The sequence below is a fragment of the Callorhinus ursinus genome, unplaced genomic scaffold, assembly GCF_003265705.2.
Source record: "Callorhinus ursinus isolate GAN/ISIS: 27379988/994484 unplaced genomic scaffold, GSC_fseal_2.0 scaffold12, whole genome shotgun sequence".
Taxonomy (NCBI): domain Eukaryota; kingdom Metazoa; phylum Chordata; class Mammalia; order Carnivora; family Otariidae; genus Callorhinus; species Callorhinus ursinus.
In genome coordinates this window covers 10401813-10428142 of record NW_027397074.1, presented here as the reverse complement: position 1 = coordinate 10428142, position 26330 = coordinate 10401813, and the positions used below count along the sequence as shown (strand labels likewise).

The following is a 26330-nucleotide window of genomic DNA, read 5'->3' as shown; positions in this document are numbered from 1 at the left end:
TGTGTGTGTGTGTGTGTGTGTGTGTGTGTGTGTGTGTGTGTGTGTGTCTTCCTCTCTGACAGATTCATGGTGTGTGTGTGTGTGTGTGTGTGTGTGTGTGTCTGTCTGTCTTCCTCTCTGACAGATTTATCTACATTTGTTTCTCTTAATATAAAATTAATGTTGACAGTCCATTCCCTGAACTAAGGAAAACATTATCAGACACGGTCTCTTCAGGTTTGAGTAATAGCACTACCACACATTTTACAGAATCCTTAATATCTAAAGTCTAATGAAAAATGAAGTTAGGCATTACAAGAAGCGCAAAGTATATAAAAAGACATACAGAAAATGTACAGCAGATGCACCTGAATTAATCTCTAGATAGAATTCTGTCACCTAGAATCAGGATTGCCCTTTGGGCTAAATGGTTAGACCAGAAAAGGCACGCTCTTCTGCATTTTCTGAGGCTGCTTCCTTCTCCGATGAAGAATTCTGCTTCCCACAGATCTCTGCAGACGGTTTTGCTGGGCACTCCCTTTCCCCCAGACTCCTTTATCATTCTGTGTTTGAAGCACCGTCTGTCTTCTTTCATTCTTCCAGATTCCCCTTTTTGATTATTTTATTTATCTGTTCACTTACCTTGAACTTCCCTCTACGAAGCAATTTGTTCTAATAACACAACTTTAAAAAGAAAAGCAAAATGCAGTAGTCATGTTGGTTTTGTATACATGATCTTAAAGAACCAAACATGTTTCTTTCACGTCTTACATGTGGGTGCTTAACATAGATACATGCCTTGGGATTATGTTGGTATTTTACATTTATTGATGACAGTTACAGTGACTCATCCTCACGTTATCAGATGATGAGGTGAGCTTGAAGCTCTGAAATAGGGGTTATGTCCGTTTATAAATGTACCACTGAATCCTTTGGGGCTAGTGCAGTGCTTGATGCCCAGAAGTTGCTAAATATATACTGATATGTCAGATGTTTCAGTAAATATACGATAAATAAGCTCCTAAGGTGGTAAACTACAAAAAATTCATAAATGTAAGAAAAATTCAGTAGCTCTGTTCTTCTTGTAAAAGATAATCATTTAAAACAATATTTATTTCCTTATACTTAGAATGTGGAGTAGAATTGATGTTCCACTCTTGTATATATCTTATAAGGAAGGAGGGTTTAAGTTTATATAAGAAATGATTGTATTGATGGCATCTTTCCATTTACTCTAATCAGTCTAACACGTAGTTTTTCATGACTATTCTCATTATTAGCATCAGTGAAGTACTTGGCATTACCCAAGAAAATCTGAAATAAATCAGTATATCACTTATTTTCTGACCTCCTAGGTGATGATAGTCTTGGCAGAGCTAAAGATTGCTTGGAAATACAATGTGCCCATAGTGTATTCCTCCTTTACCAGGAACTATAAATGAATGCAGAGGGAAGGAGAACTAGAAATTACTTCCTTATAATCTGATACTGTGAGCATGATTCATTTTACTTGTTGTTAATAAGTTTTAAATACCAACATAATCCCAAGGTATGCATCTATGTTGTTATCCACCCAACATGTAGGACACAGGAGAGAACTATCCGCTCTGTTTTTTAATAAGATCACATATGCAAAACCTATCTGACTACTGCATTTTGTTTTCCTTGATAAAGTGATTTGGTGTTATTTGCTTCAACAAATTCAGTAGTCCTTGATTAAATTTTTGCCTTTGTCAGACCATAGGAAATTTCATGTAGATATATCTCATATGGAGAGAGTGGAATTTAGACAATATTGGCCCCTCTTCTTTAGTTCATTGCTAAATGTAATAAAGCGAGCCACATTTGTTCTAGAAAGGTGTCGTTTCGAGTTCTTTTGAGTTCTTTTTGAGGCATGGAAGGCTGATGTCTCACTAATGGAAAATGTTACCCCATGGAAATCTGATAATTTGACTATAGAACTTGTAGTCCTCTTCTCCTCATCCTCATTATTATAGTTAATATTGATTGAACTTACAATTTTCCGTGTATCATAAAAGCTTTATATGTATCGTTTCATTTACAGTGGGGATAATCGTATGATAAAAACATTTTTATGACGATCATCGTTACCATCATCCCCATTTTAGAAATAAGAAAACCAAAATTCGGGAAGTTAAATAACTTGTTGAAAGTCATACAGCTACTAAGTGGCAGAGTCAAGAATTTAAATGACCTCCAGTCCGGATTTCATAAACTCACGTGGAATGCGCCTAGCCGGTCATCTGTCTCTTTCTCCCGGGCAGCCTTGTGGGGCTATGCCAATCATCATTTGCCCACCCAGGAGCCTGCCTTGCAGTCAGACAGCAAGGCTGTTCCACTAAGGGACATGGCTTCTTGCAGCGTTAAGAGGTTAAGACGGATTAAACTAAGCCATCAAAACTTTGCAGACTGCAAGTACCTTTCAGATCATCGGACTTTATAAAATAAATTAAGTGTGAAAGGTGAATGTGGACACTTTTATTTATTTCATGCTACTATGAGACTAGGGATGTGGGTTATTTGAATGCTCCGGATTCTGGTACACTTGTGAATTATGGAAACCACTGTAGAATTTTCTCCTAAAATATTCAGTCCAATCTAGTATTTTTATAGGCTGAAGGCCAAAAATTTTGGTACACACAGTAAATTAATAAAACCCATTTCTGACATCATTTTTCTAACGTTTCGATAGCTGAAGTTTTTATTTTAGTTTTATTGGCCTCTTTTCTTCAGAGTCTCATTTCCATTATTCCTTGGAGATTTGCCTATTGTAAATTAAACTTGAACTCTGGGTAACTGATAATTGTTGAGGTGACAGTTTCCAGTAACTGGGTTCTGCTGGGAAACAAGAAATTCCTATGGCTTTTTAAAATAGGTTGACCCTGTGGCTTTGGAAAAATCTTAATTGAAGGCAACTATTTTAGTCTTCAACAAACAGAACAAAACAAAACAGATTAGCAGAAGTCCAGAATTGTAGGATAAAGTTACAAAATAGTGGTATATGGTAAGGAACAAGTTAATAATATATTTTAAATAACCAAACTTGCTGTAAATTAAAAGTTTTCTCCTATCAACTGGGCTGGTCTTGACATCAACGTTAGACTCTTGGAATTAGAATATTCTGTTGAGAGAAAAATGGTTTTTGAAGCAACTGAAGACAAAATTATGTAAATTTGCAACCAGTTATAATGACTTTTAAGAATTTTAACTTTATTAACTATGCCCTCAAATTACTGTTGCTTTTTTAAATACACTTATGCAATTAAGCATGAGTCAAGACAGGAGAAAATTTTCATTCTCTCAGAATTATAGAGTACAGAAAGGTATATATATTAAGTATACTTCATTTTGCCTCAAAAAGTTTGTTCAACTTCATTGGACAAGTCTGCATAACATAAAATAAAAAAATGCAGAATTTACCATGCGATAAGTATAATGAAACTGCCCAAATTTTCCAAAATGCAAGATGACTATCAGCCTAGTTTTGGCTCAGTGTTAAAATGAACAGATTGAATTTGAATGACACCAGAGCTTGTCTTAAATCCATCTGGTAAGAAGTTGAAGCCACTCAACCAGCTATTCACTTTTTTTCATTTAATATTTATTTTCATTTATATTTGAGGCCCTATATTAGGTGCAATAGATAGAAAGAATACTGTTTCAACCCAATCAAAAGTCTATACATTACTACCTCCCCATGTTATTTCTACTAAAGACCTAATCTCCAGCATGATGAAAAATATTTTTAAGTCCATCTAAAACTGTATATGTCTCATATATGACCCTAAAGAGGCCAACATTTTGAAACATGAGCTTAACCAAAATCATCCAGATTAATGGAGGAACATTTAACAGATTTTCTAGAAGCACTTCAGTTATGAGGTTTCTGGTATGCATTTGTTACATGAGTCCAGTAGTGTGATTACAAATGCACTACTGCAGGGCACCTGGGTGGCTCAGTCATTAAGCGTCTGCCTTGGGCTCAAGTCATGATCCCAGGGTTCTGGGATCGAGCCTGCATCGGGCTCCCTGCTCTGCTGGAAGCCTGCTTCTCCCTGTCCTTCTCCTTCTCCCTCTGTGACCTCTCTGGCTCTCATTGTCTCTCAAATAAATAAATAATATCTTTTAAAAAATGCACTACTGGGCATGATAAATTATTCGTCCACAAAAGTTGACTTTGCTTTGATAAGGCATGTTTCAAAGTAAGTAATTTGCTTAATTGAGACTTAAGATGAAATATTTAGCTTGTGTGACTATACATTAAGGATTTTGAGTTATTTTTTATGTCATTTTATTTGTTTTTATATAATACCATGCAAATAGTCTAATAAGAACTCTAAAAATATACATCCTGGAGAATGTAATTTACCATAACTTTTACATGTGCCTACTTCAAGGAATTACTTTATTTTTCTCTTACCCCCAACTAATAGCTAAACAAGAACAGTAAATTTAAAGAAGTGGAAAACATCAGGGGAATAAGGATAGCAATCATCTCTGCAGATTTGGCATTTGGAATTTGAGAGATAGTTCATTCACTATTCCACAGGGTGGCAGTAATACAGCATAGACTAGGAAGAATGAACCTATTTAAAATTCGAAGTGGAAAGTTGAGTGCAAAATCATCTTTTAAATGTCACCAGTTTATTGTGAACATACATTATAACATGTATACTGCAAATGTGTATGAAATAAATGAAATTAAAATTCTTAGTACATAATTAGGTAAAATATGTAAAGCAAAACTAAATGCAACATGAGTATGGCAGTTGGGATTGGAGTAATTTTTATGTTGGTTTTTTTCATTGTTACATAAAGAATTTAAAAGCTAGGGTGCTTTGTATTAAACTTTTTCTGAACCAAGCGTATATTTATAAAATAACTTCAGAAAATTTTAAGCAGTGTATAAAAGCATTAAAATATACACAGTGCGTGTGTGTGTGTGTGCATGCACGCGCACACGCATGCGTGTGTGTGTCTACCAAGAGAAAAACATCTGAGGTATATTAGAAAGATCTTGGAAATATTGTAATGGGAAGGTGGTTGCAGAAATTATTAAAAGGTTGAATTTATAATTCTTAAGATTTTAGTCATCATGGGGAGGAAAATTTCCGAAAAATAGTGTCTAACAACGTCTACACTAAGGCAAATAAAAATTAAGAGGTATAGGTTATAAATTTGTAGTATGGGAATAATTCAATCCGTTAATGCAGCTTTTATTCAAATAGCTGAGGATCTGTGTGGCGAATGAACACAGAAGGAGACACATACACAAACAGTGTTTAGTGTGCTTTAAAATGGTGTACCTCTGCACCCAGCTCTGATTCTGAATTCTTAATTTAGACAACTTCTGAGATCTTCACGTCTGCAAACCTGGGGGGGTTTAAGCAAAACTTTTGGGGTCAAACAAAACGACAAGTATTTTTGTTGTTTGGAGGAGGTTTCTGGTTTTTTTTACTAGTATGTGTTTTGGCTGGGTTGTGTTTATTTGGACTGTTTGATGAATAGCATCAGTCAAAATCACATGGTGTGTGTCTAAGTGTAATCCCTATGTTGGTAGAAATACTTGCCTTTCGAGGACATTGATAGAATAATTCATTTAGTCTTATTTATTTCTCTTTACTGAAAAGTATTTTTGTGGGAAAATATTTTACCAGAACAGTGCTGTGGTAAGAGAGACACTAAGACAAAGCAGTGCTTTAAATTGAAAATTTGAGACACCCTTTCAAATGTTCATTGTGATGGAGATCTCCCACGTGCTTTCTGGAGCATCTGGGTTGTTTCCCTGCCTTTAATTCATGTGACAATTGTTTAAGGTATAGCAGTTAAATTGAATTATCAGTAGGGTGACATACCTGTTTACAAAAGTATTTCCATTTAGGAGTAAGCTCAACTTTGTCAGAGGCAACACTACATTGAAATATGAGCTGTATAGACAGCCCCAAAAATAAATTTTTAGAATTTAAGAAAATGAAATTGTTACATTTTAAGGAATTGGGGGGAGGGGTAGACAGGTGTCGCCAACTTCTGTTAACCTAGAATGAGTCACTTTTCCTTATAAGTTGAGATGATTAAAATTCAGTTGTGTTCTGCAAATGGCTGAGGCAAGCCTGGACAAGTGAAGGGTGGCTCACAGAAAACTTTACAAAGCAACATCGCCAGTGTACGTTTTGGGGCAGGGATTGTTATGAAGTGATCTCTGTGTGGCCAAGACCAGTGGAGGAACAGAAAACAGATGTGAAATCTCTTTGGAGATTTGCGCTCTGCAGTCATGTGCAAAGATGAAAACAGGCGAAACAATTAGAAAATGTCAGTTCAAACAGTCAATCGACATGAATTAGGGAAAAGCTGTTAACATAGTTCAAACCAGAACATGAATTCATGGAAAAGTGATTTTCTGCATGTTTATCTTTAGAAAAGGCTAAAATGTTTAACTTAAAATACTGGTTTACTTAGATTACTAAATTAGTAAAAATCAATATATCCTAAATCGCCATTTTATTAAATATTTGTTGACACAGAATTTATCCTCTACATTCTTGTATTATTATGAAATCACAGTATTTTCATAATTAAGTATAAATGGCTTCTGATAAACATTTACGTTACCATATTTTAAAAATGATCTCAACTGAATTTTTAAAATATTTGCATATTTTATAACACATTAGAAACAGTCGATATTTTGATTGTCTTTAAAAATTCTGGGAGCTTAACATGCGTACTCATGTATCCTAGTTCTGTTTTATAGGAAGTTAGTAACATCATAATCACGTATGTGCATACTAAATATTTTCATGGTGTGAAAGTAGTGAAACTCTCAGTATAATTGCCTTAAACAACTAAAAGCATAATGACCTCCTTTCTTTGTCCATCGTTATAATCACGTATTTATGAAACAGGAATTATTATTTTTACTTACTTTTTGCAGTGACTAAGTATGTGGAAAATATATTTTAACCAGGGGAGACAGGTGAAGTCGGTTGGGCATAAAAGATGCCATTTCTATGAATAGAACCTGAGTCGTGATTCTGACATAGGATCAGGACCCGGTGCTGGGCACCCGAGTGCTGGCTTAAATTTAGTAACTAAAGTCCATGTTGAGAGTAGGTTATGGGGTTTCTCTCTGGTGACTTTCTGAAAGATTGACTGGCCTCGATTTTTTCTTGTCACATTTATCAACTGAGTAGCATGCTTTTATTTGTTTTTTGCTTTAGCTATTTTGTGTTGGCATTCAGTTAAATTTTATGCAGCCTAACAGATCCCTGTGTTTCTATTCACCAGGTACGTGTATTCACATTTTCAGTTGGTCAACATAATTATGACAGAGGACCTATTCAGTGGATGGCCTGTGAAAATAAAGGTAACAGATCTGTTTTCTCGAGCACATTTTAGTACTAAAACAAAATTGATAGTTGTTAGTTCTACATGTTCTCATTTAAGATAAAATTGTAGCTAATGTTTACAGGAATAGAGACAAGAGTATGTGTCTTGTGGCGTACACTGGCGGTGTTGCTTTGTAAAGTTTTCTGTGAGCCACCCTTCACTTGTCCAGGCTTGCCTCAGCCATTTGCAGAACACAACTGAATTTTAATCATCTCAACTTATAAGGAAAAGTGACTCATTCTAGGTTAACAGAAGTTGGCGACACCTGTCTACCCCTCCCCCCAATTCCTTAAAATGTAACAATTTCATTTTCTTAAATTCTTAAATTGGATGTAGTTTCTTTTTTTAAAGATTATTTATATGGGGGGGGTGGTGAATGGCAGAGGGAAGGGGGGGAGAGAGTCTTTTAAGCAGACTCCATGCTGCGCGTGGAGCCCAGTGCAGGCTGGATCTCATGACCCTGGGATCAGGACCTGAACCGAAACCGAGTCAGACACTCAACCAACTGCGCCACCCAGGTGCCCCAAGATGTTGAATGTGTTTTCTGCGGAGAAAACCCACACACAAAACACTTAAAATTATTATGATTACGGTATATAAAAATGCAGACATTTGATCATATGGTGTATGATATCATATATTGATATCATTCGATGCTTTATTTAGAGAGACTTAATGATACTTATCAAATAGAATCTTACCTGAAAAATTAATAATGAAAGAATATCTGAATCACATAAAACTTACATATAAGAAAGTATGACATACAAGTGCATTTTTTCTAAGTGGTTGAATTTTCTTTAAATGTCTTACCCATTCCGAGGTAATTCTGATTTTGTGTAGTGAGCCCATGTTTCCTGTGTACACAGAAAAAAAACAAAAATGTTGTTTGAAAAACTGATCACATAGCAATAAAAGGAACCTCAATTTATTATGAAAGTCATATTTACACAAATATTTTATATAAATATAATTGTCAGATACCCATTATCATGTATCTTTAATAATTTCTCCACTGATAAAAGTGTTTTAAATGAGGCCAGGTTCCCTACTGTTTGGTAGAAAAACCACATTTATTTGATAACAGTTTATAAGAAACACTGAAATTTCTCATAAAGCTTACGCATTTCTTAGGGATATACAGTAATCAAACATTTTCTATATTTATTGGTGGTATTGTTATGTTAGTGTTTGCTCAGAAGTAAAGAAATGCTCTTTTTTCCTCCAAAGACCTAAAATAATTTTGTGGCCATGTATTGTAATGTAATGTGTGTGTGTGTGTGTATACACACACACACACAAAAATATGTATGTGTTTCAGGTTATTATTATGAAATTCCTTCCATTGGAGCAATAAGAATCAATACTCAGGTATGGTTATTTAAATTTTGTTTAAATTATTTTTTCAAAGAACAAGATGTTTCTTTGCTGCTTTAAATATGCTCAATTGGATAAAATAGGTGAAAATGAAAAATGATCCATAATACTGTATTTGTAACAAAATGATGAGTATCATGATGATGTATTGATTGTTATTTCATTAAAGTTCCAAGTGTTTTCAAATATTCAAAACTCAGGTAAAAAACTGTGTATGTTATTCTCAGATGTTAAAAACATCATCGAAAAGAAAATGAAAATTTACTGACAATCTCATTTCATTTAACTTGAACTTGGTTCTATTTCAGATCATTTAAATGAGTTTCTTCAAGTTGCAGGTGTACCACAAAGAAAATTAAGGAATACTTAATCTGGACAAATTATATAGGATTCTAATCAGAATTTAGATTCTAATCAGAAATTAGATATGTCCCAAAAAATCCCTGTAGATCTATTTACCCATGTAAAATAAACTTACAACAAGGAGATGATTTTTCTATAACCATTTATTTTATTTTATTTTTAATTACTGAATTCTTTTTATTTTTTCAAATTTTTATTGAAATTTTAGTTAACATAAAGTGTAATACTGGTTTCAGGAGTAGAGTTTAGTGATTCATCGCTTACATATAACACCCAGTGCTCATCCCAACAAGTGCCCTCCTTAATGCCCATCACCCATTTAACCATTCAGTTTAAAACTTGCCTGTTAAATAACCTTGTAGATCGAAGCAACTAAGTTAATTTAAATGTATATTATTCTTAAGTATTCATAAATAACAATTTAAAATCATTACTCAATTTTAAACATAACTGAGGATCCACAAACTAGACTAAGTCAAAATTGAACATAAATAACATGGCATTTGTGGAACTGAATACTGACTGTGTTTTATGTTGAAATGAAACAGTGCTGCAGTTGACTCTGATGTCTCACTTGGCACAGTATTTCATTTATTTTTGATATGTTTAAATGTAGTTTTGAATTTCAGCCAAACAATCTGTGATATGAAAGCAAGTATGTGGCTGCTTTATTATTTCACATTTGTGTGATTCCATCCAGTAAATCACCAGAGCCTTAAATAGTTTAGATTAACATAAAGCAATTCACAAGGAACGTATTTCACTTATCATTGGCTGTACCTCAAAAAAAGGATGTATTGTTAATAGAAAAAAATTGGGGAAGATATACTGTATAAATAATATGAGTTAAATATTATTGATTCAGAGTATGTAGAGATACCATTTATGGTATATCCAAAATAGGAATTAAATGATTATATATTTACTCTCTTAATAATTTTAATTCCATATTTATTTTTGACTCTAGGTAATTTTCTTCTGTAGAGTTATTTTGTTTTTGTTTTAGTACAGCATTTCTGTTTTTCAACCACTTAAACTTTTTTTTTTTTTTTTTTAATAAATAGGAATATTTGGATGTTCTGGGTAGACCAATGGTGTTAGCAGGAGACAAAGCTAAGCAAGTTCAATGGACAAATGTGTATCTGGATGCACTGGTAAGAGATTGGCTGTTCAGCCAAAGACTGTCCTAACAAAAGCACATAGCTGTTTCTGCTTCTTCCTAGGTGACATTTATCACTTCCAATTCATTAAACCCTTTCTAAAAGTCCTTCTATCACAACCTTTTTTGCTAGAATTTAAATAACATACATAAAACTTAGACTTGTCTAATCACAAATGTAAAGTGTTACTTTATTTTTTGGGGTGATCTGTTAAGAATGTGGGATTTCAAACCTCAAATCTTGAATTTGTGGCCATTTCAATAACATTATGAATTTTTTTTTTTGTTATTAACATATAATGTATTATTTGTTTCAGAGGTACAGGTCTGTGATTCATCAGTCTTACACAATTCACAGCGCTTACCATAGCACATACCCTCCCCAGCATCCATCACCCAGCCACCGCATCCCTCCCACCCCCGACCACTCCAGCAGCCCTCAAGTTTGTTTCCTGAGATTAAGAGTCTCTTATGGTTTGTCTCCCTCTCTGGTTTCGTCTTGTTTCATTTGAATTTTTATGTAAAAAAAATACTAAAGTCATGTGAATGTATACCTGTTACAGCAGACTTTGAGTAAATTTGAGGAAAGGTTTTTAAAGTAGACCTCAGCTAGCAGAAGCATGCATAACCTCCACAACTCAAGCCAGACCCAACGAGGCTCAGAAGTATGTGCAATTAAATAGGCAAATAATCTTACCCTACTCTGAAATCATCACAAACCTAATAACCTCTTTATATATAATCTCTTCTTTCAAATTCAACCCCAGATTTTTATGGAAATAAGCCATTGAAATGATCAAACGTAGTGCAGTATAACAAAAACATGTCAAGTTGTCCGTTGTACAATTGAAATTTTAATATAGGTATACTTTGATATTTCAAAGCAATGATTCTCAACTGGGGGTGATTTTGCCACTTACAGGTCATCTGGATATATCTCTGGATGTTTTCCCTTGTCGTGACTGGGATGGGGAGGGATTGCTACTGGCATCTCGTGAATAGAGGCCAAGGGTGCTACTAAAAGTGGTACAATACACTGGACAGTCCCCTCACCCCATGCACGTACACACAACAAAGAATTATTCAGCTCAAAATAGCATTAGAGCTTAAGTTCAGATAACTTGTTTAATGTAAGTTTTACTTCCTAGTGTGAAAGTTATAAATAGTAAATATCATACTTAAGATGAGGTGACTTAATTGATGATTTGACTAATGTAATATATCAGAGAGAACCAAAATACTGAGCTCTGAAAAGTAAATGCTGATTCAGTAACCCTTTCTCCTACTTGGAGTACAATTATATGCTGATACTACTTTTCTGAATGCAGCGATGACCCCAAAGGGCAAAATGCAATCCATTTAGAATTACTTATCATTTGGTTCTTGTAAAATAAACATATACAGGAAGTTGGAAGAAAAATAGGCACTATTAACAGCAGCTTTGCATGCTAAGAAAGATAAAGTGAAGCTTGCTTACCTCAAACCCTAGCTAAAATTACTATCCAGTGCTCCTTCTTGACATCACGTATTTATTTAAGGTCACATGGTCATCTAAAGCTATGGTCAAAATGTTTCATTTTTCCAAATCCATCACAGGACAGGGTATGATAGGAGGAGTCAATAATTATGCCCTCTAGGATTTCCTATGACCAAAAGTTCATTAACCAGCATGTCTGCATTGTTGGTAAGGTTCTTACTGATAGCACAGATGATGTGAGGAAGAGGTTTTGGTTCTAAACGTGCTGGTCAGTAAGCTGAAGCTAAATGTAAAACAAGAAAAAAAAGAGTCACAGGAATTGGCTAGTCAGTGGACACATAGAGCATCCTTGTACTAACGAGAATGAAGAGTGACTGTCTTGTATTTCTAATTACATGTCTATAATCTCTGCATGTCGACGATTTACAGTATATGCTGCGCAGTATGTGCTGTGGTTACATTAAGAAAAAAGTGGTAAACATATTCCAAGACAAAATGTAATAAATATAATGAGAAAAATGAAAAGAACTCTGGAAATTCCGAAGAAAGAAGTCATGTATTTGGGGATGGTGTAGGGTGAGGTTAAAAAGATGGTGATTGTTTAGCTGAACGTGTAAGTCCCGGTGAGGTTTCTGCGGTTGGTGGGGAGTGGCGAAACCACACAAAGAGGGTGCAGTATGAATTGAGCAAGTGCTGAGTATGTTGCAAAAATGCTACCTCAGTCATTTTTGGAGCTAATGGGAGATGAGAACAGAAACAAGACTGGGGCAACATTGTGGAAGGTTCCTTTTATTTGGGAGATAAAGTGAGCTTCCTTGGGCAAAAAGAGAGAGATGAAAAGAGAATCAAGAAAATACAAATATCAGATAAATTCCAGGAGAGCAGAAATCATGTCTTATTTCTCTTTTTTGTTTTCTAGACTGGCACAGCGTCTAGGAATAGAGTACAAATTTTTTGTCCTCTTAGTAAATGAGAGAATAGAAATTGGGCACCAGTGAGTTCGTCAATGATCGTGTCTCCTATGTTAGAAGTCTAGTATCTCATTTTAGGGCAGATATTACCATATTTAGAAGCAAATTACCATACTCTATATAAATGCAAATGTGATGTGCAGAAAATGATTGTATCCATATATACTTTATCATATGTCATGCTAGCATTTTAATAAAACTATGCATATACATTGTAACTCAAAAATTTCTCCAGAAGGAATATGTGCTGAATTAGGTTTTGGAAACAAGTTTTATGAATTATCTATAATCTGACTTTATTGAGGTGGAAAGTTTTCATTGCGAATGTGAATTTGCATATTTAAGGATGTTTTCATTGTTGAATATTCTGGCTTAGAACTAAATAGAGAGCCAGCATGTGTATCATCATGCGCCAATTACGTGTAGTTGTTTCCTTAATTGTATTTGTCCCAGTTTCATATCTTGTTCTGCTGAAAGCTTCCGTGTGATTGTCCTTCTTCATTAATTCAGTTCCCATTGTTTTTGGGCTTCCCACATGCGTGATGATGAACTATTGCCTAAGGCATTTTCTCCATGAAGCCATACTGCTTCTGGAATTAGAACAAGGGTCATGAGATTTGGATTTGGGGTCATTATTCACAAGAAGATAACTAATATTTTCTCAGCCTAGCAAATTTGAAATTTTCAGCAATAATTTTAAATCATTTTAAAGTGTGATTCTTTTGAAAATGTAGTTTTGACATGAAATAATGGTAAAAAATATATAATTGCTATAGATAGCAGTAATAAAAAAAAAACAAAACACAACCTCTGACTTGAAAATCACTATTTCAACTAATCTCCATGGATTCATTTAATATCTGAAATTATCTACATGCCGATTAACACTAGGTCATTATTTTTGTTCATGTTTATTTTGCTCCATGACCAGACTGTTGGCTTTGATGCTTGCACTTGGCTACATTATCTGACTTTGTCAAAAAGTACTATTTGTTTTGGAGGGTATTGAGGAGCATTTAGAACAGCATAGTATTTACCTAGACTATTGCAGAAATGCAGTATTGATAGCATGTTTCTTCTATTTATCCTGCTGTACATCTGTGATGTATAATGAAGCCTTTGGCTTAGGGCATGAAAAAATTAAGAATGAAGCTACCAAAAGGAAGGCAGATAAATCCTATGAAACAGTATTTTATTATCGCCCTGCTCATGGAATCCTGTGGTATTAGGTAAACTATCACTGTGAACAGAAGGGTGCAAGGGCAGGGTGACTGAAATATTTAGTGTCATTTGATTTTTTTTTTTTTTTACGTTATTCGCAATGCTCTCTTAGGCTATTATTTTAGATGTCGCATGCTTCAATAGCTGCCTAATGGATTCTGATTATTCACTGATTTTTTTTAATAAAAATAAGTTTTTTTAAAAGCTTTTAAAATTCTTTAATAATTCTTTGTGTCTCTTTATAATGTAACTATAAAATGCAGTGTCAGATACCAGAGTCTAATGCAAAATGCAAAATGACAAAGTTTAATTCTGACTTGCCTTTTCTTTCTGAATCTATTTTTAGGAACTAGGACTTGTCATTACTGGAACTCTTCCGGTCTTCAACATAACGGGCCAAGTTGAAAATAAGACAAACTTAAAGGTTAAAAGTTAATTGATAAAATTAATAATAATAAATGATAAACGGTGACGTTGAAGCTGAGTGTGGATAAGATATTTCTATAAGGAAATACATACAATGTAACTGTCTTGTGAGACCAGAAGTAAGAAGGGACAGCTGCCTATATGATAACCACCTGGGAAAAAGGAAATGCAGGTCAAGTTCTCTGTTTCCCCAGAGCCAGGAGTCAACTTAACTCTATTTAACTATGAACTGATGAGAACACAAGTTCAGACTCTGGAAGGAATTACATGATAAATGGGCAATACTGCGGTGTTCCCCCCCCCCTTTTTTTAAAATGTGTCTGAGTTATTCTTGGAGCTCAGAAAGAAAAATCCAAAGAACAAAATCATGGTGATGTTTGTAGCCAGTGTATAAAGGTATATTTCTTGAATCATTCCTCCTCCAACTCCCATTCAAACGGTGGGTTTTTGTTTTTTTTTTTTTTTATCCTCACATAAGCATCTGATTTAAAATGAATAGGTCTCCATTTTTTTTCTATTTTTTAAGATTCAAGAAAAATACTTCATGAGTTTCCTAACAGTGTTGATTTCTGCAGCACTGGTAATATTGTCAATGCAATAAGATACTACCAACTTAAAGTTCTAAAAATCTGTATCTTGTACTTGTTAAATTCCATTCCTTATTTTTCAAATACTCCTGATTTTGAGGGAGCGTTGCATTCTTGTTTTTTAGCTTGCATTAGAAGGAATTTGGGATTGCAGGAGAAATTAAGATTTTTTTAATACTAAGTACTCATTTTATGCTTTGGTTGACATTCCAGATTGGAAGGAACTTTATTTCCACTTTATGGCATAATAAAGTCTACTGCATTTATTTGTTCAGTTATTATAAATTTCAGTTGAACTCTTTATTTTAATAATGTGGCCATCAAAAACATTAGTTATTTCTCTTGGGTAAACCATTATCATTATTAAATATCTGTGGGTTCTAACTAATTTAACCCATAAAGAGTAATTGTCTAACTCCTCAGATGGACTGTCTAAGGAATTGCTTTAATCAGGAATTTCTGCTTAGAGTAGGATTGGTACCTGGCAAAAGAAAATAGTTCTTGTCATAACTTTCTCTCTCCCAGTGTACCTACACAAAATTCACAGTGTTCTCGTAATAACTATTGAGTGGATTTTATAATGTTCTTTGTAACATTTTATTTTGTAATCTATATAATTCTATTTAAAACAAAAATTCCTTATTCTAAGTTTTAATACCATTTTCATCTTTAATGTCCCAGGAAAGATTATGATAGCAGTTTGTCACGTAGCCCTGTTGACTCGGAACTAAAGTTTTGATGCCCATGCCTTGGTATTTAGAAGTTACCAGCCCTGAGAAACAGTTTTGAGGGTTTCTGCTATTTTATTACAGTGGGGTCAGATACTTTTCAGGATAATTACACATATGCAGGCACTGTCAATAGCAAATAAAAACAAAAACAAAACACCATTATTTTCTCATTTCACATTACTGATATCCTCAGGCAGGACATTTTTGTGATTTTTTTTGAATCATAGTACACCACAAAGTCACAGAGTACTCTCAACACAGAGCTACAACTGACTGTACAGAAGCAATTGAAATAAGTATTAGGGATAATGAGTACAAGAGGCATCAGATAAAAATTTCCTTTCTTTTCTATTTTAGCTGCACTTATCAAGATTTCACTTTTTGAAGTTAAATAATAATAGTGATACAGTTGTGGGTAAACAGGTGAGAATCATTGTAGACGGATACAAGTGTCTCACTCTTACACACGTTTTAGCTAGTATGGAATACGCCTGTTGTCAAGCAAAAGGAGGAGCATATATTAATTGTGTAAAATATATGCATTTTTGATATAAAATACACTTCCTGTTTGCTATCTTCTTATAGAACCAGCTGATTCTTGGTGTGATGGGAGTTGATGTGTCTTTGGAAGATATTAAACGACTAACACCACGTTTTACAGTAAGATGAAATTTACTCTTTGGGTATCTTTTTCATTTTAGAGCATTGTACTGATTTAACTTGTCTGTAAAGCGTTTGAGAAATTCTCAAAAATCATGTGCATTTAACTTCACAAAGGAGCTAAACGTCAAAAAGGATCTTAAAATAAAATATAAAGATACCATGTTATCTTTCTTCATGCTTTAAACTGTATTAAGAATTTTTTCTTTCGAAGAATGTGATTTCTGATTGTGATTCAGAGATCTTGAAAGTTTTCTGGTTTTCTTTTTTTTTTTTTTTTTCAGCTGTGCCCCAATGGCTATTATTTTGCGATTGATCCTAATGGTTATGTTCTACTACATCCAAATCTTCAGCCAAAGGTATGTATATAATGTGTTTACAGTGTCTCATGCAATTCTGTAAAGTTAATGGTTAATGTTCTTAATAGGTTTATCATCTTTAAACTCACTATATAGCAGTAAATATATAAGAATGTTATATCTATTATGTTAATGGATGACAAGACCACAATTTATAATATATGAAAGTGTGAAAGCAGTTTTCGTTTTCTCTTACCAATTTAGCTATCCCATATTCCTATCGAATATTTAACTCTCCAGTATTCACACCTCAAAGACAACCATTATCCTCCCGTGCCTAAATTCACACATCCCACCTGGGGTTGTGATTAAGGCTGGAAGGTGGTGAGGACATGGCCCCAGATGGGTGTGAACCTGATAAATAGAAGTATTGTTCCTCTACGCTCAGGCCACATGTTCCGACACTGTTTTTTCTGGTAATTGTCTCTCCTTTTCATCTCCCAGAGGGTTTGTCTTTCTACTTTGGGGCAGGCTTATAGAACTTCAATGAAATTCAGTTAAGTAAAACTCCATGGGATGGGCTTCAGAAATGGGAAGTGTTTATTCATGAGGGAGTTGTGCAAAAGAGATAAAATTCCTTAGGTAAACTATTTTATCCTAATCTTTATGCCAAGATATAAAATATTTTCCTATATATCTCCTCAAACTTATTTCACTGTCCATTAGTGCTTCACAGGTGGGGTGAATATATATTTATCTAGAAGCAAAAAGTGGCAGAATCTTCCTATATTATGTAATTGTAATTTATAAGCATCTTCAAGTTATTGTTTAACTTTGAAGATGATACTGAAGATACTTTAACCCATGCTGGAGGGAAATCTATCTGAATTTAGGCTTACTACCTTCTTTTTCTCAGTCATGGGTATTTAACCTTAGTGATCTCTTAGGGCATACACAAGTAGGTGCGTAAACATACACATACATTTAATGTTGAGTCATCTAAATATTCAAATCAATGATAATTAAGAACCATTGATATTGAATACAAAACCATACTAAGTGGTTACAATACAAGTGTTGATTTTAATTCTTCTCACTTTGGAACTTACTTCCATATAAAATCCATCGTGATCTAAATGTTAGCTAATCAAATGTAGCTGCTGATCACTCTGCATTATTTTTCAAGCTTTTTTTTTTTTATTATAAATGTACTATAGGCATTTCTTCCCATTATTATAAGTCTATCACAGCGTTAAGTTCCTCTTAATAGTTATTTATGATTAGCTAAATGGTCTGTGATTTTGTCACGGTTGAAAATTTTTATCTTTTTAAATCTTAAGATTTTTTAAAAAATTTGCATTATTGTTTGGTCTTTGTGTATACAGTATATTTTCATTGTTATTCCCACAACTGAAGTGATTTAAAAGCAGTAACAATGTTATGTGCTCAAGGGTGTGAAGGATCCCCATTTTTATGATTGTAGTTCTTAAGCCCTTCCCCAAAAGGAACTTTATTATTTAGACAAAAAAATAAAGAATAATGAGAATAATGTACGTAAATATTAAGATATAAATCTATCACTTAGAGGCAGTAATTTGAAAAAGGTTTTCCCCTTTTATACATTCTTCTAATAACCAGTATTTATGGAGAAATTTTTTTTTTACTCTTTGATGTTAACATACGTTTGGCTCAGATTTGGAATAATTTACTAAAACTCATAAAATTACAATGAGAATATAAATTCTATAGAAACTCTTATTACAGCCCAAGTGATTTTTCTTCAGGAGTATGTCAGCTTTTCATATTTTTATACAGGAAATTATTATAAGCAAGTATGCATCAAAGATATTTAGAAAATGCTATTTTATAAAACCATTAAAATATGTTTGAACAATCAATGTGTTCTTTTTTCTGAAACTCATGCTTGTGGATTAAATGTGCTTGTGAATTCTCATCATTAGGTTAAACATGATTTCTATTGTGTGGGTGATGGTACGTACGTGCTATACAGGTAGATAGAAGAACCTCATAAAAGCATGATACAGTGTAAGGCAGTGGTTTTAGAAATTGACAAGTACAAAGGACCGATATAGTAACAGCTAGTGTACTAACAAAATTATTCTCAATCCTTTGATCAGAAATATACCAGTAGAAATGAAGGAAGATAATGCTCTGTTTCCGTAGTATCCCTTATTATTTAACAAGGGCAAAGTTTAGTGTTATTATGAGTATTCTTTGCCGAATGCCTTGTGTTTGCTTCCTGAAACAGTAATCTTAAATTATTTCAGTATAATTTTGTAGTTTGTAGAAGGCAGTATGAGTATCCTTTAAAAAGGCTTTATAACAGGAAATAAAGTGGCTATAAACCTTTTGCTTATCTAATTTTCTAAGGAATCATTACTTATCTTCTTGAAGTGTACTGTCTCTACCATGAGCACATTTTGACAAATACTGGATTATGTATCCTGCTTTGTTTCCAAATACATTTTAAACATCTTCCATTTTGTTTCATAAAAATTACCAGATCAGTATACTTACTAGATACCTAATTTTGGTCAATCTTAAGAAATATTTATTGTACAGGAAATTGTACATAATCTACATTTTAGAAGTCAATATTTAAAATAAGTCTACAAAAATTACAAAAAAAATACAATAAATTTACAGCATTAGGATTCAATTCTCCTTTAGTTCCACAGATACAACATTTGGTAACACTTCAGAAAACAAAGGCACACATTTTACGGGTTTACTATTAACACTTTTCAGGATCCTATAATATTTATATCTGAACACATCTGAATCATGTAAATTCTAAAATTTGCTGGTTTTTCTTTTTTTTGAATCAGCATAAAAGTTGTCTGAGGCAAACTACCTTTCTCACTTCCCAAATATGTATTTCTTTGGAGAAAAATAAAAGGAAAATCTGAAGTCATTTTGCTAACCATTTTTTTTTTTAGTGTCTTTACTAGCATAAATTTTTTTTTCACCACAAATATTTTTAAACTTTCATTTTATTTGTTGACTCATCATGAACTCTGTGATAATCGGTTTCTGATCAAGGAAATATATGATCAAAATTGATTGTAGGATAGAAACCTTTGTTGATATGTAGCATGATGAATTACCATCTTTCTGTTGCTTCAGCCTATTGGTGTAGGTATACCAACAATTAATTTAAGAAAAAGGAGACCCAATGTTCAGGTAACTGTGAATGAAGTTAGCAGTGCCTACAAATTTGCTAAATCAGAGTTGAGATTAAGCTTCTCTTCCTAAAAGCATATGATTAATGCTGCCTTTCCTGACCTCAAGCTTCCAGAGCATGAGTTGGAGATGAGCATCATTTCTCAATAAACTGGAGCAAAAATATTATTAATGATGGCAGAGGGTATGCATTTGCTAAGTCAAGATTGCTAGCAAATTGTGTCATTAATCAGAGCAATCATAATGAGATGGCTTCTAAAAATGAATTTGTTATTAAATATTGTGATATTAGTGTCAAATCCATGTAATCCTAACACTTGCTTGTAAAATTAACTTCTAAGTGGAAATAAAAATACAATCTGATGTAATTTCTATAAACCATAAAATTTAAGCCAAAATTTCTTTGAATTTCTACAAAGTATTTTGGGATTAGAGGTTAGAGAAATTTCCCTTAAGCTAATTAACATGTCCAGAATTGCAAATAAATGTGAATTTTTATTGCCTGACAAGCTCATGGCAAAATCTTTTCTCTTTTGTTAACAAAATTTATTTATTTATTTATTTATTTATTTATTTTTAATTTTTAAAGATTTTATTTATTTATTTGACAGAGACAGAGCCGAGAGAGGGAACACAAGCAGGGGGAGTGGGAGAGGGAGAAGCAGGCTTCCCGCTGAGCAGGGAGCCCGATGCGGGGTTCGATCCCAGGACTCTGGGATCATGACCTGAGCCAGAGGCAGACGCTTAATGACTGAGCCACTCAGGTGCCCCTGTTAACGAAATTTAAGTGTTATTTTATGTATTCATATTTCTATAATCACACTAAAAATAATCAGAAAGATACTTCTTCCAGTTTAGTATAGTATAGTAAGAGAATTAGTGCAGTAAGACAATTTCAAATTCCAAAGGAAGTTCAGTATGACTTAATGTTTTATATGTAAGTCTATCATTGCTTTAAAGTTAGTGATATTATAATGGAGAGGTAGTATGATAGTAAGAGATTATTAAACTATGACTTAGTAAAACAGAATTTTAAATTAGTTGTACTTATAGCTAATACTGTATCTTTGAGTAGTTCATTAAACCCCATTTTACTTTAATTTCTTAACCTGAAAAGCAGGAAGATTGAACTAAGAACTTTTTTTTTTTAACCCTACATTGTATATTCCCCCAGGAAATTAAATACACATGATGATCTCCAGCTCCCTCTCCCGAAAATTCTGATTTAATATGACCAGGGATGGGACCCAGGTTAATGAATAGTATTTCAAGTTTTCCAGGTTCTTCTAAAGTGCAGAGACACTGGATTAAGAAGCTTCAATTTTCTTGTAGCTCTAGAGTTCTGTGCAATCTGATCTTTATATTGTATCAGTCTTCATAGCTTTTATGATTCCTGTAGAGACTAAAATTCTATTTATGTCTTATATTGTTTTATTAAATTGTTTTACATTACTCTCCTTGCATGCTTCTTTTGTGTATTATCTTCAATTATACTTTTTGCATTCATGTACATTTTAGTGAATTTTCATTTTTATAGTACTTTCAAATATTGCATGTAAATATTATGATATAATTTGAAAATAAACAACCTGAAAAATGGTTTGTTTTATTTTTGTTTTCCTTCTAAGGAAACCTCAAATGGCAAACTGGCAACCACACAAGACTTGAATTTGGGGGAGTATTTTTTGAAATAGGTAGTATTTTTCATAATACTACTAAGTATTTCCATTTAAAATTTGTGTAAAAGCATTCTGCCTATTTTAGTTCTACAAATGGTGTGTCTTTATGTCAGCTGATATTAAAATTTTACACGAGGAATGTTAGATACTAAAATATCAAACAAAAGTATTGGGACAGAAGGGACTTGATTCCACTTCTCAAGACTGCTTGGTGCTTTCTTTTTTATTAGAAGATTCTGCTTTTGGATTTTTCAGTCACTGTGCCTGTGATTCGCCTTTTAAAAAATGGTCAGCTAGATTGCCATTTAAAAAGTACAGGTTATGCATTGACATTTTGCTTTTATGATTTCATTTTCTTCTCTGTGTCTTTATATGTTGGATTGGGACATGATCTTCATATTGCCAATTCTTCCTGATAATGCCTCGTCCCCGCATGCTGTTTGGGTCTGGTCATGCTATGCATTATCCATTGCATGTAAGATAATATTCTTATTTATGTTTATATTTTATCATTTTGATTATCTTCACTTTGTTTTGCAGTGAGTGTGTTAATTTTTTATGCTGTTACAGTGTTTGTGTGAAGATCATTTCTTTCAGGGGACTTTAAAGAAGCAGTTCTGAATAATGTCCACTTTAGAGTATCCTTTTGTTAGTGATTTCCTTGGTTTGGTTTCTGAGTAAAGGATTATAATTATTTTTTATATTGATTTTTATTTTCTCCTTATGAAATATGCTACATTTCAAATGAACATTTGCTTCTGAGGCAATATGTTGCTGTCCAAACAATGGTCAGTATTATCATCTATTAAACAATCTAATACTTTCAATATTCTAGAACCTTCTGATTCCAGATATCAAGCTCATGAGCAGCGAATATTTTGTTAATAAAAGTGCCAGACACAGTTGGGATGATTTTTTCATTTGCCTTTAAGAATACCCATTTATCAAAACATGGGAATCATAAACTTTCATTATTTAAATGGAGTTATTCCTTGAAGGAAGGAATTTTTTTCTTAATTATAAAACACATGCCATATACAATGTCGTTCAGCATTTGAAATAAGTGTTTAGTTTTAACATATTTTTAATTATTACTGTTTTGGGTAGTCAGTCCTTCTAAAACAGTGTTTAAAATAGTAATAATCTGATTCACTTGGTGGTTTAAGAAAATTAAAAATTAAAAAAAATAGTGATAATCTGAACATATTTTGGAATAGCCCATGAAGCTGAAATCCTTAAAATTCCAGTGACCTTGCACTAATACAGATTAATTTGTATTTATTACTTCTATCTCATTAAATACCACATTTTGGTGGTATTTATTTTAGTCAACATTAAAAACCCGGTTTCCAAAATTAAGTAGTTGTAAAACTGTAGATGCCTATTAGGATTTTATTATTGTAATAAACTTTGATATTTTATTATGTCATGTTCTCTTACTTAGCGGTGTTATAAGAGCATTCGGTGTGTTTTGTTTATCAAATAATTGAGTAAGTTCATTTTATGATTGACAAAATTTTTTTTAAATGTTATCTGAGGTAAATTAGCCAGGCTAACAGTTTTGATATATTTATGTAAAAATAAGAACCTGCCTTGTTCCCCAGTTAATTGTCCTTATTATTGCACACCAGCAAGAAGAAGCAGTAGGAGATGTTAAAGCAGGAGACTCTTTAGTGAACCCAAGGGTTATTATTTTAATTAGATTTTTATTACAATAGCTTATCTTTACTCAAGTGCTTGTGACTTGACCACAAATTTTATCTCATAAAATTTACTTAATTTAACATATTAAAATATAATGTCACATTTCTGAAATTCAAATATTTGAAGCACACCTAGATTTTTTTTATGCATCTTATGAAGACTGTGTTTAGAAGAGTTAGTTTTACTTAGCAAATTCAAACATAGTTTTTAAAAGATTTCCCTCATATAATTTATTTTTATAGAATATAGTGTGTATTACGTATATGTTGCTTTTGTCTAATTGCCAGATATGTTATCCACATGGCTTTATTTTGCTCGTTTCCCATCCTAATTGAAGGAAAGAAAGTTGTGAGTGGACCCTCAATTGTCCTATTCCCACAGAACTTATAATTTTAAAATGTAGTATCTAACACAGCATTTGAAATGAAACTGCCTTCAGTTGGTGGTAAATTAAAAATTTCCCGTTACACCTAAAGCTCAGATCCCTAGCCTATTTATTGTTATTTTAAAATAAATGTATATGAAACCTGTATATGTTTAGGTAGCTATTTAATATACCTTAGGTAAGTAACATCTATGGAATTATCTTCATATTTGAATATATATTAAATTATTTTTATGCAGCATCATTTTACATTGTCGTATATGCTTAATTATTATTATTTTCTGTGTAGAACCCCAAATCTCAGGAGCCAGTAACTTTGGATTTCCTTGATGCAGAATTAGAGAATGACATTAAGGTGGAGGTGAGTGTATACCTAAACAGTACTCTCAGGTCAGATGCCGAGTCTCATCCATTCCACAAATGCACTGAGCAGCTTCACTGTGTTAGCTTCTGTCCTAGGTACTATGTACACAGTGATGAATGTTCTTGGCCTTTAAAATTTCTAGATCCTGGGTTCTCTCATCCAAATAGTCATATGGAAAGGAATCAATATTTTAAGTTGGGCATGACGTTAGTTTGTTTCTCATTCCATAGGTAGGGATGTTTTATGTATTTCAGTACAAATGGAACTTGTACATTTCACTACACAACATAGAGATTGAGGACATTGCTATAGAGTTGAAAGAAAAGTTGGAAGGAATCTAACCATCCAACCACCCAATAAGCAACATGCGGAGAAAAGCTGCCGTTTTTTTCTTAGTACACTTAACCCAGAAAATTTCTATTTTATTTCAGAACCAAAATCGCATGTCATTTCCTCTGAGAGGATCTTCCATGATAATTAAAAATAACATTTATTAAGTACATAATATGTGTCAATCATGGATTCTCAAGAGCCTTTGAAATAGATACTATTATTATACGATCATTACTTGTCGTACTGATGGTATGTTTTAGGTCCAGAGGGGTTAAACAGCTTGTGTCAATTATTCAGCCAGGATGTAGCAGGACTAGAATTTGAACCAGGCTCTTGCAGTTCAGAGCAAAGATTTTTAAGATTGTTGTAAACGGATTAACTTCTCATCCATGCAAAGGCCACCGTATTTTTCAGAATTTGTCACAGTGTGTTTTAATATGCACTTGCTTTACACATTTTACACATTGACTCCCTCCTTGTAGAACAACAGAATTTAATTATTATTACTACCCAAGGCCAAGGCACAGTGCTGGGATGTCATAGGTGTTTAACGAATGTTTGTTATAAATTGTTTTGAAATGATAGAGCAGGATCATGTAATGTTGCTGAGCTCAGTCTTTGGACCCTCGTGCTGCTGAGTGACTGTAATATAACCTATTATGGTTCAGTTTCCTTTCAATCAGTCTCATCAAGTAATTGACCACTCTTTCATTAATTATATTTCAAAAATTAATGACTAGGTGAAGATACTTAATTAAGGATACCTTTATTATTTTAAAACATGTTAAAATGACTATAATGTGGTAACTTTTAAAAGAATATTACCAAAGAACAACTACAACTACTAGTACAACCATGCTATTTTTATTCAGTCTGTTCTAAAGTAGCTATAACCTTTGCAAGCTATAAACCTTGCAAACCCAGTACTTTAATAATCATCCTTTCGTAGTCAATTGAATACTTGAAACAAATCACTTTTTGCATCTTCCTGTAGATTCGAAATAAAATGATCGACGGAGAGAATGGAGAAAAAACATTTAGAACTCTGGTTAAATCTCAAGATGAGGTAAGAATTAAGTCAAGCTTACTCTTAAATAAAATGTATAGATCAATAATGATATTGGTAGTTTGTCTTTCCTATTAAAGCAGTATTTGTAAAACAGATGTCTCAAGTAAACATATGTTTTTAAGGCCTTCTTTGCTGAAGGATATTTTTAATATATTTGTAACTCTTTAATTTTTGTAAAACATTTTGCTTTAGGTTTCTTGATGTTTTACATTATTAACAGATGTTCTTGAAAATTATATTTTATGTCTCCATTTTTTATCATCATAGAAAATAGAGCACCCAATTAAATGTTGTGGCATGTTCTTTTAGGCCATTTCAATCATGCAGAATTGAAGTTAATATTTAATAGTTATATGTGTTAAATTTGTGCATGCATATGTTCTAATTGTTGAGTTTCATATATTGGTTTGGGTTTTTTTGGTTGTTTGTTTACTTTTGTTTAGCTTATCTTCCTTCACTATTTATGTACATTGTTATAATTCCTTGCATTTAAATCTGAAATTAAGGGGTAACACAATTATACCCATAAATTGTTGGTACAAATATATAATAAACATATTTTATATTGAGGAAGACCTCTGTCTACGAGCAGCGTGTCTATCCATTATCAGTCGCATGTGGAGTAAATAGACAGACATTCATATATTTGAGTGTTTGAAAAATACATGGAATCCAGAGGCTTTGGAGCCTGGAAATTTTAAATGTTTTTATATAACTTATATCCTTTCTCTCACAGTGCCATGCTTTTTAAATGTATACATTTCTTTTGAATTCCTCAGCAGATCTTTTTCTAAGATGGAGCTAGGCTCCAAATAGGATCCTTCATTAGCACTTGGCTTTTCTCATGTAATATCATTAGGAGTTCCCATTACCAGAAGACAGGAGGAGGTGTGTGTGTGTGTGTGTGTGTGTGTGTGTGTGTGTGTGTGTGTGTG

At 33.1% G+C, this 26330-nt stretch overlaps 1 protein-coding gene across 8 annotated transcripts in view; it reads left to right on the top strand.

The window, feature by feature from the left end:
• CACNA2D1 (calcium voltage-gated channel auxiliary subunit alpha2delta 1) overlaps positions 1 to 26330 on the top strand; it is a 482730-nt gene that overhangs the window by 407639 nt on the left and 48761 nt on the right. For 2 of the 8 annotated variants that reach the window (XM_073898722.1, XM_073898721.1), the window contains exons 13-21: positions 7285 to 7363; positions 8708 to 8757; positions 10191 to 10280; positions 14301 to 14378; positions 16284 to 16358; positions 16643 to 16717; positions 19805 to 19861; positions 23934 to 23990; positions 25321 to 25392. In XM_073898722.1, coding sequence (XP_073754823.1) covers positions 7285 to 7363; positions 8708 to 8757; positions 10191 to 10280; positions 14301 to 14378; positions 16284 to 16358; positions 16643 to 16717; positions 19805 to 19861; positions 23934 to 23990; positions 25321 to 25392 — 633 coding nt within the window. Of the gene's footprint in view, positions 1 to 7284; positions 7364 to 8707; positions 8758 to 10190; positions 10281 to 14300; positions 14379 to 16283; positions 16359 to 16642; positions 16718 to 16921; positions 17045 to 19804; positions 19862 to 20472; positions 20972 to 23918; positions 23991 to 25320; positions 25393 to 26330 lie in introns of those variants that run through there. The other 6 variants (XM_025873249.2, XM_025873251.2, XM_025873250.2 and 3 more) reach the window with 4 other exon arrangements.